An 18,076-nucleotide genomic window follows, 5' to 3' on the forward strand; every position below is an offset into this window, starting at 1 on the left:
TCTCTGTATCCTTGTCCCCAGCTGCAGCCTTAATGTTACGAGTCATTAGGATACGGATTGAAAAGGAAATGAAAACAAAACAAAACATGCATCATAAAGCTTTTACAGACATCTAAGGTGCAATCACATTTGGGATACAGGTTACATTTCTAGTTTGCACCACAAAAAAGGGCTAAAGCATTTGGAGCTCTTTTAGAAAAAAGATGAATTGGAGCATGCATGGTAGACAATTTTTAAAAAGTGACTAGTTTGAAGAAAATACAGAGAACTTTCTCTCCCTTTCATAATACTAGAAACACAGGCTCACCCAAAAAATAATGATTTACTGTGAATTTGCAAATTGCTGCTCCCTGCCAATGGGCAGCAACAAACCACAACCCTTGATTTAACATTACAGATGCACCATGGATTGTGGTTTGTTTTACTCATACAAACCACAATTGGTAAGTCAACGACACACCTTGACTTTGCAAAGTGGCTTGTTTGGAGAAAAAAAATCACAACCCCCAGTTGGAATATCAAACTAAATCCTGTATCACTGTTTGTTGCTCCCACTCACTAGCAAGGAGTAGTGAAGTGGGAGCAATCTGTGCATTCAAGGTAACTATTTACTATGGATTACCATGATGTATCACTATTGGCAATAGGTTCAGGGCAGGAAAGAAAAGAAAAGAAAAGAAGTATTTCCTGCAACACAACCAACTTATAGAACTCAGCTAAACGGAACCTCAGTGCTTTGGCAAACAGCAGTGGGTGCGTGTCCTTTGCAACCTTAGGGTGGGCTCCTCAGGGGCCTCTGGATGCCCACGTCAGGCTGAGGCAGCTTTTAAACAGATAAAGTGAAAACTAAGAAGGAAAAATGGAGCTCTTAGAAAGGTTGCATTAAAAGGGGTATAGGAAGAATTAATGAATGTCCCCACAATCCCCAAACTCAAAAATCCAGTTACCACAAACAATACAAAGAAAACACTCTGAAATACCTTGCATTCCTCTTTGTCTCCCAAGGCCTCTGGAATGTGTGGCATTCCTGCTTTCTTCCGAGAGTGCTTAGGGTCTTCTGAGCTCTTGCGCTGTCCAAGCACCCGCCCACCAGCTTGCATCAGCACAAGGCTATGCACTTCTTGTCAATCTTAGCCAGAGATGTATCCAAATTGCCCAGAAATGACTGAAGTCTCAATGGATGGGTGAGCAGTATAGGAATGTGTCCAGATCAGGATTTCTTCCTTGTTCCAGAATGATGCTGTTATCCCCCAATGTTTGGCACTGGCCATGCTACTCCTTCATTCTTCTTCTGGCATGGATTATCCCAAGGAAATGATTCCTGGCTGGGCAACAGAGTCTGAACACCCAGTTCCAAAGACTCAAGATTAAGAATTCCACTCTCACTGAATCCTGAGGTTTACAAGCATCTGGATGCTTCATGGCCAGCTGGCAGCAGATCTGCAAAGCATCATTTTCCTTCATATATGTGATAAATAGTCAGCTTGTTAGGAAGCCACAAAGATACTGATGCTGGTGAGAAGAAAATGCATTTAGATCCACAATATGTGCATTTCTAGAGGCATGGTATCTGCTTGCTAGGAAAACATGGCCCATAAAGAAGAGTGATTAGACCAGAGAAGCCACTGAGATACAAAATAGTAGCTTCATAGACTTTAGCACCGATATTTCAACTTTAGCAAAATTGTTTTTCTTATTTGGAAGAAACAAAGGTAATTTTGAACAGTGCAGGACAGCCAAGCAGCAAGAATGGAGGACAAGGTCTCTGGATTATTCAAGTGTGGATACAGCATTTGGGTTAGGTATCTACCTGTCCCTGTGAGACATTTCTGTTGCTGCACAGCTGCATTTTGTAATCTATACAAGGAATCAGGAGTCTCCTGTATTAAAAACCACAAATTTCAAGATGGCAAGATGTTTCCATTTTTTAGAAAATTGATATACTTAATATGTTTGCTGTTTTCAAAAGCTTCAAACTTGCTTCTTTCTTTGTTTTTACTGATTTACAGAATTGAGAAAGCTGTAACCATTTTTCTTTCCTTTTTGTATGGTTAAGAAAGAGAACCATAACCCACTTACTTTGCAAGATGCAATAAATATGCTGCAGATTGCTGTTCTGGCTCAGAAAGGGCAGGGTGACATTGGCTGAGCCCAAACATTCCTAGGCATGAACAGTTTACATATTATAGGAGCCAGTCTACATATTATATGAGTCAAATATTTTGAAATATTAGGGAATGGGCTCTTTTCAAGCAATTGGAAAATGGAAGGTCCAGATATTAGAATCTTAACTTGATTTCCAAAGCCATTGCAGTCTTGGGATGGCAGTTCAGTTCAGCAAATACTTGCCTTCTTCCATATGTTCTGGTCATCATCTCCAGATCCCTTGACCCCATGAAATACGACTGATGTTAACCGGTGGCAGGGCTTTTTCCGATGCCCAGCCTGTGGAACACTTTGCCAACTGAGATATGTCAGGTCCCATCACCTTATTGTTTTAGTCAGCCAGCAAGAACATACTACTTAACACCTGCCAAACTAGTGAAAATGTTGAAAAAAGAAAAAGGTAAATGCAATGAAGTAGAGGGATCCTTTTCCCACATGTGGTGGTCCTGTAAAGTAATCAGGGGATTCTGGGAAGTAATTTACAATACATTAAAAAATATATTTAAAAAAAAATTCCTCCCAAAGCCCGAGGCATGCCTTTTGGGAATGGTCAGAGGTCCCTAAAAATCAAAACAAAAAAATATTATTATATGCCACCACTGCTGCCAGAATCTTATTGGTACAAAGGTGAGAACAAATACAGTACCCACCAAGGAAGAGTGGCAGTTTAAATGTTTGAATATGCTGAATTGGCAAGCATAACGAACAGGGTAAGAGAAGAATATAAGGATGATTGGAAGATGTTTATTGAATATTTTAAGAACCAGTATAAACAAGTAAATACCACCTAGCAGGTCTTTAGTAAATCCAGCAGAATAGGAGTTAATAGAATTTAATAGAAGAAGATATTCAAAGATTAAAAATTTTGAATACGCGATGGGGGGGGGAGGAGACACCAGGAAAAGGGTAGAAGGGGAGTCACCAGGTATTTAGTCGTATGTCGAGATTGGTATGAAAGCTGTGCAACTGGGGGGAGGTGGGATGTGTGCCTTTTGTTTCTCTCTCTCTCCGTGTGTGTGTGTGTGTGTGTGTGTGTGTGTGTGTGTAAGCTTTTAGATGGTTACAGTTAACACTGCTTTAATTTGATGGCTATTTTAGAAATTATTAGTGTGGTTAGTTCATGATGTTAATAGTTTGGTTTCAGGACTGTGCCAAGGAACCGGAACTGCAAGATATGCTTTAAAAGTTGTGTAATGCTTTGATTTGTTAGCTGCATTGAGTTTCTTTTGGTGTTTTTAAATTTGGTGTTTTTGAAAGTTAAAATATAGAGAGGGGTGTTTGTGTGTGTGTATCTGTATATTATCTATATAGATATAAATAAACAAATAATGTGAATATTATACAGTGCTATGGAAAAGTAATGTACTTCATTTTCTAGAAAGCACAAACAAATACAGAACATGCTCTTTTCTGCAAAGGGACAACATGGAGCAATAAATCATTAATGCTGGCATTTTCAGAATGTCCATTTGTGGCAATTATAGTTACCAATTTTGGTGTGAAAGAATGAAGCTTATGAGTATCTCTGACTCTTATTGCTCACTGCTTTCCTCTTCAATATGCATTTTAGGATACAATATGTGTGTTTTATACTTGAGATGAAGAAGAAATGAACATTAGAAAACAAAGTTTGTGAGTGATAGAAACTGATCTTGCCATTTAATCAGGAATTATCAATATAGTATTAGAGTCAAATATAATGCATTTCACTATTCACACAGTATTTTCACTAGCATAAGCATTTTAAAAATAAAAGGATTCTTGCAAAGAGAAATCCTTACTGTCGCGCCAGTCACCTCAAGTAGGCATTGTGTTCACAAGAGCATATCCTCGATCCATCCATTCACACACTGCATTTCTCCCTGTGAGTGAATAATAGGGGAAGGTTGGGACTTCTGATGTGGAAGACACAACTTATTGTGAGAACTTTCTCTCAAACACAGGATAGATGTTGAAACCACATGTAGCTTCCATCTTATCCATGATAACTGCAGCACTTTGAATTTAATTACCATCATGGATTTAGACCCAAAGTTCTATTAAAAAGATACGACTGTTTGCTTGTTTTTAGTGTGCATGCTAGAAACGAGAAACTTACATGGAGACCTCAAATGGCACACATATAATCAACATCCAGAGAGGCAGCTGTGAGGCTTTCTAGACGCTGCTGGGCTGCAACATCCCTGAGCACTACCAGGCTGCCTGAGGCTGATGATAGCTGCACCGGAGATTGAGTGGCAATGACATCAAAGAGTACCACCAGTAATAATACAATTATAATTTAAATGATTTAAGGAATTGCCAAGGTAGTTGTATAAGTTTAAATACCAGTAGAAGGATAGGAAACCATTATCTGTATTGAGATCCAAATGACATGTATTGAACTTCTCAATTACTTGTTATTCCACAGTTTTACCATGGAGTCTTGCTTTGAAGTTCATATCCATTGCTAACCTTGCGATTTGGGGCTTTGTTTGTTCCTTTGTTATGTCACATGCAGCCCTCAAAGCAAGATGTACTTCTGACCCCAGAAGGGAGAAAGAGCCTGTTTGGGAGACAGCTGTGATTATCAGGGTTTACAGACCCATAAATCCCCCTTTTTTTTTACTCTTTCACCTTAACTCACACACTATGACCTTCCACAGCTTTCAGAGAGATTTCCAGCATGGTTAGGGTTACACTGATGCAGGTCCCCCACAGCAGGGTTAGAAACTCCTAAAGGCTCCTTAGACCAAGGTTAGAGTCCCCAAACAGAATGTCTAGTTGCCATTTGGGGGCAATATGGCTCTCAAGTCTTATTCTTCAAATGATGGGCTGACTGTGATTGATTCTCAGTTAAATATCTGGCCAGTTCAGATGACAACCTGAGCTCAGTTAAGAGCTTTGAGAACTCAAAGAGGAAAAGTCACATTCCACATATATATTGGCCTATTCCGATATTTTTTCTTAATGGCAACTGCTCCTGTTCAGACTGCACAGAAAAAGCATTTTGGCTCCAGAAATTCATTCTGAATGTGCAGATAAAATATAACTGATAGAATTCTACAGGATGGAGTATTAATGTCAGAGAACAGTCCAGATCCAATGATTCCCAGGCACTTGCTGCCAGGTGGTGGAGATGTCAGTTGCCATCCTGGCACCCTGGAATCTTTCCTTGATCGCAGCTGGTTGAAAGCCAGGTGCAAAATGTCCACAGTGTCCACAAGGACCATGCAAGTGCCTCCAGGCCCCCCTCCCACTTGGACATGGAGCAGATACACCCTAAATTTGAGGAAGCCCCTTCAACTAGAATAGTATGCCCTGTGCTCTGGTAAGTTGCTCAGTACAGCTGCCCTCATAAGCTACGGCACAGACTGCTATGACACTTGTAGTTTTACACTGTATAATGAATAAAAACTCACTGAAAAAACATTTTACTTGAAAGGGGGATTGAGCAGGATTCTGACCCCGCTCTTCAGAATAAATGTGAGAGCATGCATTAAAAATGTAAGACAATGGAGCAGCCAAGGGTTTACCTCCACCTTCTTTACACAGTGGCTGTGAAAGGCTGCATGGGAAATTGGACTCGATGGCCCAGAAAGCAAGTTCCAATGAAGAAAAGGGCCTATGTAAGTATGCATTAAAAGTTGTACGTAATAAAAGCAGAAATGTGTGTTTTTTTAAAAGAGATCCCCAATGTCCAATGGGAGCCAGCCCATGGAGTGGGGGCAGGCAGGTACCATTGAGGAAATGCCACCATATAGCTACGGAACACAGGGTATATGCCATGGGCCTCGTGGGGTTTTAATCAGGCAAGCAAGCCTCACACTCAAATGTAGAGCCCCAGTGTCTTGTTTGCTAAGGACACAGACTTAAACCTTTAAACAAGGCTCCTTTGATTTTCTCATTAATACAATGGTATTCTTCCCCCCCCCCCACTATAAATAAAAATAATTCAACTTTACACTAGAAAATGTGGGGGATTTACTAGCAAAAGGAATAAGTTTGTATGGGGTGGGGATATTTAACCACTACAAGCTATTACTAGCTGTAAATAACTCAGTGATACAAATGAATTTCAAAGAGCAAAACAGAGCATGGAGTTTATTATTTCTCACCCAGAACACTTTTCCAGCTAGTAAAAGGCAGAGAACAAAATCCTTGGTGGGAAGTAGAACATAAGTTTGAATGTACGTATGTATATAATGTATGTGCATAAATGTATGTACATAAATGTATGTACATAAGTGCATGTATGTACACACCTAGCAGGTCAATTAATAACACAAGTAATTTGCATTCCTAACTTGCAGACCATTGAGCAGATGTCATTATCGGTAGAATATAAACCAGTGGCAGATAGGGATTGGGGACAATTTCAATCCAGTACACATTTCAAACCAAATCTATTAAATCCATACTTTGCAAAATAAGATGATAACTGAAACATTTTAATTGCCAAAAGCACATAAATCCAATCCAACTCTGATGCTACTGGTTCAGCATGGGCCCCAAAAGCTAGTGGGTCAGGCTCAGGTGATGGACTTCTGCACATCCACAAATTAACTGGAACTCCTGCTCTGCTAAGGAAACTGGCTGGTGTTGCTCTTACTCTTTTCTTTCCTATGTTCTGTGTTTTAACCACAGGAATCACTGCTGAGTGACACACGACCCTCCTTTTCCTGTCCATCTTCCGTTCTGAACTGCATGCGATGCCAGTTCTGTCAGCAGGAAAGCGGCACTGGGACTCCCTCCCACAGTAGACAGAACTAGGCCAGAAAGACACTTCAGCGGGGAGTTCAGCCAGAATCCACATTCTGCCACTCCCTCCAGGAGAAAGATACTTTAGTACACAGATGTTGGCAGCACTACTGGTCTTGTGTCAGTTCCTAAAACAAAGATCTCTTCCTCTTCCAGTTGCCTTTTAAGGGGGGAAGTTGTGGTGGGAAAATAATCTACAAGAAAAATGCTAATATTGAGCAACATGAGTTTCTCTCTTGCCTCACTCAGTCTCTCCCCTTATCAGGCCAGCTTCCACTTTTAAAAAGCCATGCAGATTGTATGCATCATGCAGTGCTCTCAGCCAAACCTTAAAATCTAAAAACACAGCTTTTAGAATTTAATTGCTAAAACAGACACCTTTTTATATTACTAGGTTAACATGCTGCAAAACTGCTCTATCATCCAACTCAGGGCACAAAATATCCTGTTTTATGGATAATTAGGGTTGTGAATTCAGCATTTACTTCCTCTCTCTCCCAGTCTATAGACCCTGCCAAGGCAAGTACCAGTTGAATGTAGGGTACACCCATGTCTAAGACTAAAAATATAGACACCCATTTTCTTAGGACTTGAGTCCAAATGTATAACCACATAACTATGAAAGAGCCATGTGCTGCCACTGCCATACCACAGAAATACATAGCCCTGTGTGCTATCATACCCTTATTAGAAGCTGCTAACACATGTGTGCACACAAATGGATAACATGTCCTTTGCTGGAAAAAGTGACATTCACCAATCACTTGGTCTTCCACAAAAGCTTTACTTAAACATGCACCTGTGAAGCAATTCATTTTTCTTCTGGCGATGCACATTGAATACTGCAATGAAAAACCTGCTGTGTTCAGTAGCTGAGGGTGTGACCCTTACAGTGGGCTGGGTTCTAAACTGGAAATAAAACAGTAAGCATTCCCCTAGAAGTAACACTTTACTGAAGACACACTCAACTACTGATTCTAATACCTAAGACACCAGGCAGTCAAGCAACATGTCTTCATTCAAATGTCTCAAATGAAGATGGCTACTGTATTATTGAGGATTAAATGAAAACTGAAAGTCATTTCAAAAGATAGATGGGAAAGTTTCCAAAGACAGAGACTTCACACTCTTATCCCTTTCTCTGCCCAGTCAATCATACATGAAAATGCAGTGAACATCAGGATCACCCATGCGCCTTTTCACAAGAGTTCAGAAAGGACTTCATCAATCCACAACAACTGCCAAAACCAGGCCACGCCCAGTGAGTTCTACGGAACCAAGATGTGCCATGGAGGCCCAAGCAAATGCAGCTCTAGAAAATATGCTATTTGAGGAAACAGCTGAGGAGGAATGAAGTTAGCTTGCCATTCTCGATTTTACTTCACTGAAATATAATTCTAGACAACACAATACAAGATCTGCAGGCAGAGCCCTGGACAGATGCCCTGGCAAGCAGCAAAGAGTCATCATGAAATCAGATGCATCCCTTAGAAGCTCTAGCAGTGTCTCCCTCTCCCAGCCCTTGCATTCCTCCCATCCTCAAATAAGCATTTTTGGACTAAACAGCTCCTCTGCTGGCCTGAGCTTCTCAGTGTAAGCACACCTAAGCGAGAGGGGAGGGGGAAACCCGAGGCTCCGGCGCTGACAAGCCCGTGAAAACACCCTTTGCTCTCCCACCCACCCACCGCCTCGACGTGCCGTTTGCATCGACACCCTGTACCCAAACGAAGCCAGGCTGCTCTCTCGAGCGCCGCGAAGGCGGAAGCGGGCCGGGGAGCCCCGGAGAGCGAAAAGCACCGCCGCATCTTTAAGAGGGTTCAAACGAGGACAACCGACATCTTTTTTTTAAAGGCAAAGCAGCAGCAGCAGCGGCAGCAGCAGCGAGAGCAGAGCCCCGCTCGCCTTTATGTAACGGAAGCATTTCTGTAAACAGCTTCAGCCCCGACCCCCCCCGGACCCCCGACCCCCCGACTAACCTGTGTGCACTCGGTAGTGGGCTTTCAGGTGGGACGACTTGCCGTAGACCTTGCCACACCCGCTGTAGGGGCACTTGTGTCTCTTTTCGGCGGCCAGCTTCCCCTTGGCGGGCGCGGCGCCGCGCAGCAGCGAGAGCGGGTCGGACCCGCCGCCCGCCTCCTGCCCCTCGGCGGGGCTGTGCGAAGGGCTGGAGCCGGACTCGGTGGTCACGTCGCTGTCGGAGCCCGCGTCCTCGTCGGGGCTCTCCACGCTGTCGCTGCAGACGGAGGGGGTGGGCAGGGGCCGGTACTTGTTCAGGTCCAACAAGCTTTTGGCAATGGTCACCAAAGTGCAATAATCCTTCCAGGCGTCCCGGGGGTCGTTCATCTCCTTGGTCACGGCGGCGGCGGCCTCGTCCTCCTCTTCCTCGGGCATCTTCAGCAGCTCCGCTTCCCGGGTCACGTCGGGCTGGGCCGCGGAGCGGTTGGAGATGGACACCAGGCACTGGGCAGCCACGAAGTCCATGTACGCCACCGCGGACATCCTGCGGGCGCCGATGGGCCACGCTTCCCCCGGGGAGAGGCGGAGGGGCGAGGGCGAGACCGGGGGGCTGCGATCTCCGGGCGGCTCCGGGCGCTGCCTTCAGGCTGCGGATCGCGGGGGGAGGCGCTCACGCCGAGGGATCCACTTCCGCGCCTCGGCGTTTACATAACCACGACCATCCGTGACCGCCGCCCCCCGAGAAAGAGGGAGAAGCGCCGCCAGCCCCACCTTTTGACCTGGCCGCCCTCGCGCCCGCCGATGCCGGCCGACTCCGGGAGGGAGCGCGGGCTGGGCTGCGATCCTGGCGGCGGCGGCGGCGGAGGCTGCTGCCTCCTCCTCGCCAGAACAGTGTCACAAGTGGCGATTTCAAGTAATTCAAGTAGCACCGAGGGGTGTTTCCCCGCTCGCTCGCTCGCTCTCGCGCCTCCTCCCGCCCGGAGAGAGAGAGAGAGAGAGAGAGAGAGAGGCAGCTCCCTGTCAGCGGCGCCCGGCGGGACCCTCAGCCGCTGCCCGCGCTGCCCGCCTCCCGCCCGCCGCTCCGCGCTGCTCCGGCCGCGTCTCGCTCGGCGCCCGCTTCGCCCAAGCCCATCCCGCGGCAGCAGCGCCTCCTCCGCCTCCGCCGCCGCCTCCGCCCCGCCCGCAGCACCCGGGCGGCCGCCAGAGCGAGCCCACTCTGTTTACCTTCTCGCGCTGCCACTCAGAAGGCCTTTTGGCAGGGGAGGCGGGACCGCCAGCCCGCGCCGCGGCCAATCCCGGCCTCCGCTCGCCAAGCCTCGTGCTGCTCCGGGGACGCGCACACCCCGCTTAAAAGGGCGACGCGCGCCGCTCTCGCCCGCGCCGGCGTGGGGGGCGGGGCGCGGCTCTCCTCCCCCCGGCTCGCCCCCCCCGCCGCGGCGTCGCGCTTCGGCCCCGTTTCCCTCCCGGGGCAGCTCTCCCCGCCCCGCCCCGCGCCCCGCGCAAGAGCTCCGAAGTTTGCACTGTCGGCAGAGACGGGGTTAACTGGCCCGCCCGAAGTCCTTCTAGTCCCAGCAACCAGCGGGCCAATCGAAAGTGATGGGGTTGATGTCACTCGCCGTGGCTCCGCCAATCCAAAATACGAGCCGAGCAGTTCTCACTTGTAAACTAGAGAGGTGGGAGCAAAAGGCAAACTTCAGAGAGTAGGTTTGGCGGGGAGTGTAGGGGGATTATGTAAGCACGAGCAGAAGCCTGCTCCTGGCGTTCCCACAGATGGTGTGTGGAATGAGTGTTTTATTAGATTACGTGGTAGGCCTTCAAGTCTCGGGTTAAAAGCAAAATCTACCTTACTCCCAAGGTATTTGCTCAGGGCATCCTTGTGGAAATAGGTGCTCCCTGCCTTCATGAAGTCACTGCACAAAACCACTTCGAAAATGATGCAACAGGTAGGGAAAGAACCAGTTCATGCCTAGTGGACAATTAATATTTCTTCTTTACATAGGTCTACCCACAGTCATTGCCTGGGCAAGATACCTCACGGAACTGTGGGAGTCGGCCACACAATTGCGCAGGAATACACTGCCAAAGCCAATAACATCTTCTGTGAGGACATCCATAAAATCTTCCCAAGGTGAAGGCCCTGCCTCCAAGGCAATGGCATTCACGAATGAAACAATGTAGCACCACGGATATATGTGCCATGAGAACCATTTTAAGACCTCCCCCATGCTTTATTATTGCTTTTCTTCCCTTTCTTCCATCATGGAACTCTAGGTATCTTGCATGTGGTTTGTAGGCAGTCTCCCATTAAGGTGATGATCACATCCAGACCTGCTTAGCTTCTGCAAGCTTACCATTCAGGGAACCCACCTAGGTGCATTCTTGTGTCATTGGATGTGCATAAAGGGTTGTGAAATGGTGGTGATAAAATGTGTGTGTCATACACAGCAACAAGAAGTCCTTTTTTCTTGAATGGACAAGTCTTCTAGATACAGATAAGTAGCATGTGCCCAAAGTTGCAAAAGTAACAAACGTAGTGGATGAAAATGTTGATCAAATTAAGTTGTGGGATTTCTGGTAACAAATGGCCTAAAATCATTCATCTAAAGATGGGATGAATTGAGGTGGCCACATTTCCTCCTGGAATTCATTTATAAAACTGTCAACAGCAACAAGGGATATATGATGGAATCAGAATTGGCTTAAAAAGTCATCTAGTCCAAGTTCTACTCAGTGCAGAATTGGCAATGCAGGAGCAGAATCCGTGACATGTGGCCTTTTAGCCTCTTCTTAAACATCTCCAGTGAGATAAGAACCCACCACCTCCTGAGGCAGTCTGTTCTCCTGTCAAACAGCCGTGGCCAGTAGAGGTTTCTCTTATGCTTAACTAAAATCTGCTTCCTTTTAACTTTCACGCATTGATTCTAGTCCTGCCTGCTGGAGCAAGAGAGAACATGTCTGCTCCATCTACTCCATAAAGGTCCTTCAGATATTTGAAAACCACTACCATGTGGCCTCTTAATATTCTCTTTTCCAGGCTAAACATATACAGCTCTTTCAATCATTCTTTAAAGGACTTGGTTTCCAAAATCCCTCATCATCCTCTTTGTTATTACAACCCCGTGATTTGTTTCCATTACTGTAGCATCGCATCACACTGCTGGCTCTTGTTCAGCCTCTTCTAAGACACTTACATTATTTTCGCTAGTACTGCTGCCAAGCCAGGTCTCCCCCATCTTTTCTTTTCTTTTTCTTTTTTTGTACCATTGATTCTTTGTACCTAAATGCAAACCTTTGCATTTATCGCTGTTAAATTTTGTCTTGTTGTATTGACAATTCCTAGACAGAGATCCTTAGTTCTATTATGGAACTAAAGTTCCCAGAGTTCCAGACAATCATGTCAAAACATTTTAAAATGAGCAATTTGATTATGTAATGCATTCAGTTGTTCATTATAATAACCATTGTCAAGTCCTAGTAACATTTCCAAACTGGCTAGTGAAGCAGGTAGATTTTCTAGCCCAATGAGCGGATTCACTCCGCTGACTGTTCCCAATTAAATATAGTGGACCTACCTCACAGTACACCAATTACATTTCTACAATTTACCTTAGTGATTCAGAGTCTTAGGCAGAAGCTGAACAAACAAACAAGAAGAGTTTTATTTACAGAGAGAAGTTTGTGAAACAAAGTTGGGCCAGGCAATTCGTTCTTTCAAGTAAAAGGTAACTTATCACTGTCTTAAACTAAATACAAGGATGTCACAGGCTTAAACACAGTAGTATGTGCACATCTTTTCTTAAACTTCAGTTGCTAAAAATCAGTTGTTACACTTCAGGTAGATGCTCAGGTTTCCAGAATAGGTGGTAAAATGCTTAACTCAGTTTCTTGTTCCTTTACTTAGTTATGAGAGGTGTTAGTTAAATACTTTTGATGCTGCACAGCTTCCTTCACAGATTAGCAACTTGGTTCCCGAGTGAGGGCCACTTTTCCTCGGTTCCCCTCTCTCTTAACAATCTCACTCTTGAGGTATCCCAGTTAGTATAACAGACCCAGGGGGTCCCCACAGCCCTTGTTATTGGTTTGAGGGTTGTCTTTTCCCAGGAGATCTCTGGCCTCCTGACTGGAAGGAGACCCAAGAATAAGAGTGTCTTCCCACAGTTTCTTCCTCTCCTGCCTCAGACTCAACCCTCCAGTTTAAATCCTTTTTTACTTTCCCAAGACCCTCAACTGGGTCTTCCTATCTAAGCTGAGAGGCTCTTTTCTCTGGCTTTAGATGTTCTCCTCAGAATAGATGTTCCACTCAAAACAGAACCAGTTCTCCCTCAGACAAACCTCTCCTGATCCCTATCTCTCAACCTGAGCCCTATGTCTCATCTCAAATCAAGCCCTATCTAAGTCTGTCCCTCAGAAATGGCTTCTTTTACTTTCCCTCCGAAAGTGCTGGCTCCGCCTCCCTCTGACTGGCTGTCTTGGGAGCAAATCAGAGAGAGGCTCCAGCCCTCTGGTGGAATTCTGAGGGACTGCATCTCCAGGCACTGGTCTGGCTTTGCTGTCACAGGTGCTTATTAGCTAATCAGTTAACTAATGGACTGGTGCTCCCGTTGTGGCAAAGTCTCTTGTGTAGACACTGAGCACAACCAACAGCTTTTGCTTGAGATGAAGTTCAAGTCATGAAAGGACTTTGAGATGGCTACTTGCGTCCCTGACCAGAATGAAGAAGACAAACCATAAGCTACCTCTAGTGGAGGGACAAAAAAGAGGACTATAGTGACCTTAGGGTAAAGGAGTGACAAACAGATCAGCATTCAGGTCAGAGTGCCATTCCTGAATAAAGGCAGGGACACTGTGAGAGTAAATGGGAGGGAAGGGAAAAGAACATTCCTTATTCTTATAGAATATAAGCAAGTTCCAGATAAATGTGAACCAAGAGAGAGTTAACACCTTCCCCCTTCATTCATTTAGATGTACAGAGCAACCTGTACCTGAGGTTAGTGCAAATGCATTTCCTGTTTTATGTATCTTCCCAGCAACCTTTACAGATGGGGTAGTGGAGCCTGAAATACAATGGACTTGCCCCGTGAATTCACAGGCCCATCTCACAGTGCCTCTCTGACAGTTTGACTTCTTCTTAGTCTTTCAGCAAAATATGTTGGGGTTCAGAAAGATAAAAAGGCAATGTGATGTAACGGCAAACATTCATTTTCTTCCTGCTTCCTTTACCATGCACAAAGGATAGAAGAAACTCCTGGACTTTTCAATTCTTGCATCTGTGGTGCTGGGAGCAAAACCTCCTGACTTTTCCATCCCTGTACGCTCTTCTATAGGCTTCAAGAATCTGTAGTTTCAGGAAACAAAGCAAGCAAGCAAACAATAAATAAATAAATACTAGTTACAAAGAAACTCTGTCCAGATCTCATTGGCCACACAAAATGAAGAGGAAGAAGAAGGAAGGAAGAAAGATATAGGGGAAGACAATCAAAGATAAAAGATATAAGGGAATGTAATCGGGTATATATAAAATAAAAAGGTTTACAGGATTTCTTCAGTGCTGAAAGAAATCCATTCAACCAGTTCTCAGTGGCAAGAATGCTAGGCATCAGGAGGAGGAGGAAGTAAAAGTAAAGAAAAATGTAAATAAAAGTTAGTTACAGACTCCTAAATTGAATAGGAAAATGATTCATTATTCAATAGCAAAAGAGTAACAAAGAAGTAAAGATATATTTCTAAACAGAGAGCATAAGTTGAGCCAATTATTTTAAAAAACAGAAGGGCTGAAATGAGACATGGATAAACTAACATGTCAAGAATTAGAAAAATCCAAATGACATAAAATTAAAGAATGAACTAAAGAATATATGGGTGAGATCCAATGTTGCACCAGCGTATGTAGCAGGTCCTCTCCTCCTCCTTCCCCTCTGCCCCCCATCAGCTCTTTAGTGTCCCCCCCAACTCTCCAGAGCATATGACCTGGAGGGGGGACCGAAGAGGGAAGGAGAGAAAGGGGAAGTCCTGTTGTGCAAGCAGAATGCTATAATTGCATATCATCCAATGGAGAATTGGTTAATGTAAAATTATCTAGGATGAGTGTTGCTTGCCCTATTGCTCAAGACTGTTAAGCCCACTTTCAAGATAAGTTCCAAAGGAGAGTGACTGTGAGAGTATTGTCTTATTTAGGAGATTAAGACATAATATATCCAACAGTTTGGAACTGATACTAATGTATAAATATTAAATATTGTATATCAAAGTATTACAGTGCAAGTCTATGCATGGCTACTCAGAAGTAACTCCCATTGGATTCAGTGGGACTAACTTCTAGGTAAATGGCATTGGATTGCAGCCTTTATGACACCTTATAATAGCTATGTAGGATGTACTAAACTGAATCCTGGGAACTTTTCAGAAGTGATATGATCCTTATCCATTCAGACTGAAAAGTTTGAAAAATTAAATGAACTGTTATTGTATATGGTTCTCCTGGTTGATTTTGCTTTCATTACTTATTCAACAAGGGCTGAATCATAAAATAAATGCAGAATATCTAAAATGTGTTTTTATTTTCTGACAGCAGGCTTTTGAAATATTGGATAAAACTGATGTTGGACTGAAATTTCCTTTCATAGTGGATGGTGAAATTTTAATAATACGATATATTTATGTTCTGAAATTTTACACAGTTTTAACACTGATATTTCAGCAATGCTAAAGAATATGTAAAAACCACATTATCACAAGGGGCTTCTATGGTATTCTGAGTGTGTGCAAGGTCTTTCAGTCTGAACCTTCAGTGACAGTTCAAGATGCTTATTGGTGAAGAGGCATCAAGTTCTTGGTGGGCAGATACGACTACTCCGGCTAGATTTAGCCAGCGACGAGGAAAAGTGTTAAAAAAATTCTAAGTATCAAGAGCTTTGCTACTTTTGGGCCTAGGTTTTTTTCCTTGCTTGACCTTTAAATCATTTAGCTATAACTGCATGTATACTTTGCACTGTATTTATTATTAATCAGAAAAAAGACAGCTTTCTGTTTCAAATGCTTTCTAGGATCCATTGGCTTTAGTGTGATGGAAGGTAGCCTAGGTTTCAGAGCATTCAAAATAGGTCAGAGGAATCTGAGTCCAGAATGCATCCAATTGTGTTTAAATAGCAATGTAGTAAGTGCCTTAGTAATACAGACAGCTCATAGTTTCAGCTAAGAAAATCACATTAAAAATATATATTCCAGAACATGTTTCAGCTAACGAAGTTACACCCTGTAGGAAAGAGCACAATTTTAAAATAAAAGCTGTCATAATAAACTTGGACCTTGCTCTGGTAGTTTCTACTCTGACTAAAGGATATTTCCATATTTCACTTCATCAACTCAACATGGGGAGTTTCTAGGCTGATTGTGTGGCCTTTGGAAAGAGCTGGTCTCCATCAGGCTATGTACACATGACATCTTATTCTAGAATCAATGGAGACTGAGTGCTTGTTTTTTTGTTTGTGGTCCTCATGGAGTCTAGAACTATTGCATATTTTTGTGCTTTGTTGTTTAGTTGATTAGTCATGTCCAACTCCTCGTGACCCTGTGGACCAGAGCACGCCAGGCACTCCTGTCTTCCAATGCCTCCTGGAGTTTCATCAAATTCATGTTGGTCGCTTCTATAACACTGTCCAACCATCTTGTCTTCTGTCATTCCCTTCTCCTTGTGCCCTCAATCTTACCCAACATCAGAGGTTTTCTTTCCATAGAGTCTTCTCTTCTCATGAGGTGGCCAAAGTATTGGAGCCTCAGCTTCAGGATCTGTCCTTCCAGAGAGCACTCAGGGCTGATTTCCTTTAGAATGGAGAGGTTTGATCTTCTTGCAGTCCACGGGACTCCCAAGAGTCTCTCCTCCAGCACCATAATTCAAAAGCATCAATTTTCCGGCGGTCAGCCTTCTTTGTGGTCCAGCTCTCACTTCCATACATCACTACTGGGGAAACCATAGCTTTCAGCATATGGATCTTTTTCGACAAGGCTTTTTGAGATGCTATCTAGGTTTATCATCGCTTTTCTCCCAAGAAGCAGGCGTTTTTTAATTTTGTGACTGCTGTCACCATCTGCTGTGATCACGGAGCCAAAGAAGGTAAAATCTGTCACTACTTCCATTTCTTCCCCTTCTATTTGCCAGGAGGTGATGGGCCCAGTGGCCATGATCTTCGTTTTTTTGATGTTGAGCTTCAGACCATATTTTGCGCTCTCCTCTTTCACCCTCATTAAGAGGTTCTTTAATTCCTCACTTTCTTCCATCAAGGTTGTGTCATCTGCATATCTGAAGTTGTTGATATTTCTTCCGGCGATCTTAATTCTGGCTTGGGATTCATCCAGCCCAGCATTTCCCATGATGTATTCTGCATATAAGTTGAATAAGCAGGGAGACAATATACAGCCTTGTCATACTCCTTTCCCAATTTTGAACCAATCAGTTGTTCCATACCCAGCTAACTGTTGCTTCTTGTCTCATAGAGAGATTTCTCAGGAGACAGGTGAGGTGATCAGGCACTCCCATTTCTTTAAGAACTTGCCACAGTTTGCTGTGGTCCATGCAGTCAAAGGCTTTAGCATAGTTAATGAAGCAGAAGGACAGTGGTACCTCTGGTTGCAAATGGGATTCGTTCCGGAGCCCCGTTCGCAACATGAGCAGAACGCAACCTGCATCTGTGCGTGCGCATGTCACGATTTGCCGCTTCTGTGCATCATTTTGCGCGTCTGCGCATGCACATGCGATGAAACCCAGAAGTAACCCTTTCCGGTACCTCTGGGTCGCCGCAGGACATATCCTGAAAGAACGTAACATTAAGCGGACATAACAAGAGGTATGACTGTAAATGTTTTTCTGGAACTCTCTGGCTTTCTCCATAATCCAGCGCATGTTTGCAATTTGGTCTCTGGTTCCTCTGCCCCTTTGAAATCCAGCTTGTACTTCTGGGAGTTCTCGGTCCACATACTGCTTTAGCCTGCCTTGTAGAATTCTGAGCATAACCTTGCTAGCATGTGAAATGAGTGCAATTGTGCGGTAGTTGGAGCATTCTTTGGCACTGCCCTTTTTGGGGATTGGGATGTAGACTGATCATCTCCAATCCTCTGGCCACTGCTGACTTTTTCCATATTTGCTGGCATATTGAGTGTAGCTACAATTTGTGTTACAAATGAGTTAATGTGGATGCAGCCTGGGAGAGCCTGAGGATTT

General features: G+C 44.2%; 1 protein-coding gene and 1 long non-coding RNA gene across 5 annotated transcripts in view; both read right to left on the reverse strand.

Annotated features, from left to right (window-relative positions):
* KLF9 (KLF transcription factor 9) overlaps nucleotides 1-10,009 on the reverse strand; it is a 29,629-nt gene extending 19,620 nt beyond the window's left edge. For 2 of the 4 annotated variants that reach the window (XR_014502962.1, XR_014502964.1), the window contains exons 1-4: nucleotides 8,883-9,949; nucleotides 4,495-7,100; nucleotides 3,948-4,028; nucleotides 981-2,538 (exon numbers count right to left, since the gene is read on the reverse strand). Coding sequence is in view for 1 of the 4 variants with exons in the window: in XM_083403531.1 (XP_083259657.1) it covers nucleotides 8,883-9,405 (523 nt within the window). In the remaining 3 variants the exon portion in view is untranslated. Of the gene's footprint in view, nucleotides 1-980; nucleotides 2,539-3,947; nucleotides 4,029-4,494; nucleotides 7,101-8,882 lie in introns of all 4 variants that reach the window. The other 2 variants (XR_014502963.1, XM_083403531.1) reach the window with 2 other exon arrangements.
* Nucleotides 10,010-12,497: 2,488 nt separating this feature from the next.
* Nucleotides 12,498-18,076, reverse strand: part of LOC310659768 — a 38,711-nt gene continuing 33,132 nt past the window's right edge. The window contains exon 3 of the long non-coding RNA XR_014502982.1: nucleotides 12,498-14,197. This is a non-coding gene — a long non-coding RNA (uncharacterized lncRNA). The remainder of the gene's footprint in view (nucleotides 14,198-18,076) is intronic.

This window comes from Podarcis tiliguerta, assembly GCF_965153285.1.
Source record: "Podarcis tiliguerta genome assembly, chromosome: 11".
NCBI classification, from domain to species: domain Eukaryota; kingdom Metazoa; phylum Chordata; class Lepidosauria; order Squamata; family Lacertidae; genus Podarcis; species Podarcis tiliguerta.